Genomic DNA, 1,900 nt, shown 5'->3' with positions numbered 1-1,900 from the left:
GCTATATGTCACAATTGCATGGTCACACGCGAGAGAGAGAGAGAGAGAGAGAGAGAGAGAGAGAGAGAGAGAGTAATTGTTTGGAGATTGGAAATCCATCCCTTATTATCAACACAATTGAAGAAAACATTTGCACAGTCTTGTAGTGGCTTCACCTTCTCAAGATAACCTTCATTGCAGCTTGCTCTGCTAGAGATGGTACCATGACAAGCTTTGTTTTGTTCTCTACATCCTGTGAGGTAAACTCTGTGTACTTGACAGATTTTGGAATGTATCTTACATGGATAAAATTCCCTTTAAGAATTTCTCAAGTTCTTTCCTGCAAACATTTTCACTCTCTGAATAAACAGCCCTGTAAACTTCTCTAGCTCCAATGAAGCCCCTAACATTGGAGCCCCTAACAATAATGCTTTCTGCTATAGCCCTAAATCATTTTCCTTCAAAACCATCGTCATTCACATTTGCTTGCATGCCCCTGATGACATGATCTAGATACTCCTCAACACACGCTTGCGTGGCCTCCTTCCAAGATAATAACCCTAATGAATCTGCAACCTCAGCACAATGGTGCAATATCAAAGGTGCACCGCCACAAGCGTTGTAGATGTGAGTCCATTCTTCATAAGTAAAGTCGGCATGAACACATCGGGTCTTAAAGAATTCGTGTGCTAAGATCTCATTGAAAAATACCACGCCAAATCCATGCATCTATAACATGCGTTTCAACCACTTTTTAAAGAATTCATATGAAGTGCTCATAATTACATGTGCTCGCTTATCTTGTTTGGTCAATGCCTTCATGCACCCAATTAGCATATTGACATCAGCCTCAGGCCACAGCTTCAACATGTCTACCTCATCAAGCACAAAGATCGGGTTTAACCAAGCATTACTACAACAATACTTGAAAAATGCATCAATACATGTGCTAAATCGTTGTTCTTGTCATTTGAACCTCCCAAGAATGCTTCTGCCATTCTATTTCCATCCACATTCACACCTACAACAAAGTTTGTAAAATGCAAGCTCACAGGTTTTACCCATGTCTTCCATCTTTTAGCCCAAGTGCAAATGGAATTTGTGAGGCTTATTGATGCATCTTTAAGAGACTTCCAACTTTGTCTGCGCATATCCACATAAAACATGGGGGACTCTACTGCTAGACCATGATTAAATAGCCATAGCTCCTCTAGTCTTCTCAACAAGGAGGTCTTGCCAAAGTCCCTCGGTCCAAGCAAAACTCCCATCTCTATATACATTTTCCCGAGCCAATCAAGAAGCATATTAAGTTCTTCATTCCTCTTGGCTACCGCTGATTGGCCCAAGCTAAAGTTGTGCATAGCTTGAAAGGTCAACAAAGTGACTCTTTTTTCAACAGGAATGAAGAACTAAACATGCTTCTTGATTGACTAGGGAAGACTCCTAGAGAGATAGGAGTTTTTCTTGGACCGAGGGACTCTGGCAACACCTCCTTGTTAAGAAGACTAGAGGAGCTATGGGTAAGTAATGGTGATCTAGCAGTAGAGTCGCCCAAGTTTTTATGTGGATATGTGCAAACAAAGTTGGAAGACTCCCAATGGTGCTGCAATATGCCTCACAAATTTCGTTTGCACTTGGGCTGAAAGATGGAAGACATGGGTAAAAGCTACTGCAAAAGCTTTGATCTTGCCTTTTAAAAACTTTGTTGTGCAAGTGTGAATTGGATAAAAATAGCATGGCAGAAGCATTCTTGGGAGGTTCAAATGACAAGAACAACGATTTAGCACAAGTATCGATGCGTTTGTCAAGTATTGTTGCTAGTAATGCTTGGTTATACCCAATCTTTGTGCTCGATGAGGTAGACATGTTGGAAGCTATGGCCTGAAGCTGATGTCAGTATGATAATTGGGTGCATGAAGGC

The 1,900-nt window shown here is 41.2% G+C and overlaps 1 protein-coding gene across 1 annotated transcript; it reads right to left on the bottom strand.

Annotated features, from left to right (window-relative positions):
• Positions 1-878: 878 nt before the first annotated feature.
• LOC147458719 (uncharacterized) lies at positions 879-1,340 on the bottom strand. Its single transcript, XM_086509680.1, has one exon. It carries the CDS (start codon positions 1,338-1,340, stop codon positions 879-881), a length of 462 nt encoding a protein of 153 aa, XP_086365806.1.
• Positions 1,341-1,900: the final 560 nt, after the last annotated feature.

Source organism: Adiantum capillus-veneris, chromosome 4 (assembly GCF_014529385.1).
Source record: "Adiantum capillus-veneris isolate H3 chromosome 4, ASM1452938v2, whole genome shotgun sequence".
NCBI lineage: Eukaryota > Viridiplantae > Streptophyta > Polypodiopsida > Polypodiales > Pteridaceae > Adiantum > Adiantum capillus-veneris.
Note: the sequence above shows the minus strand (reverse complement) of the source record. Positions and strands in the feature narration are given on the sequence as shown.

Bases quoted from the DNA above. Each gene is read 5' to 3' on its own strand.
- LOC147458719 (XM_086509680.1), bottom strand. From the start codon at position 1,340: ATGCACAACTTTAGCTTGGGCCAATCAGCGGTAGCCAAGAGGAATGAA.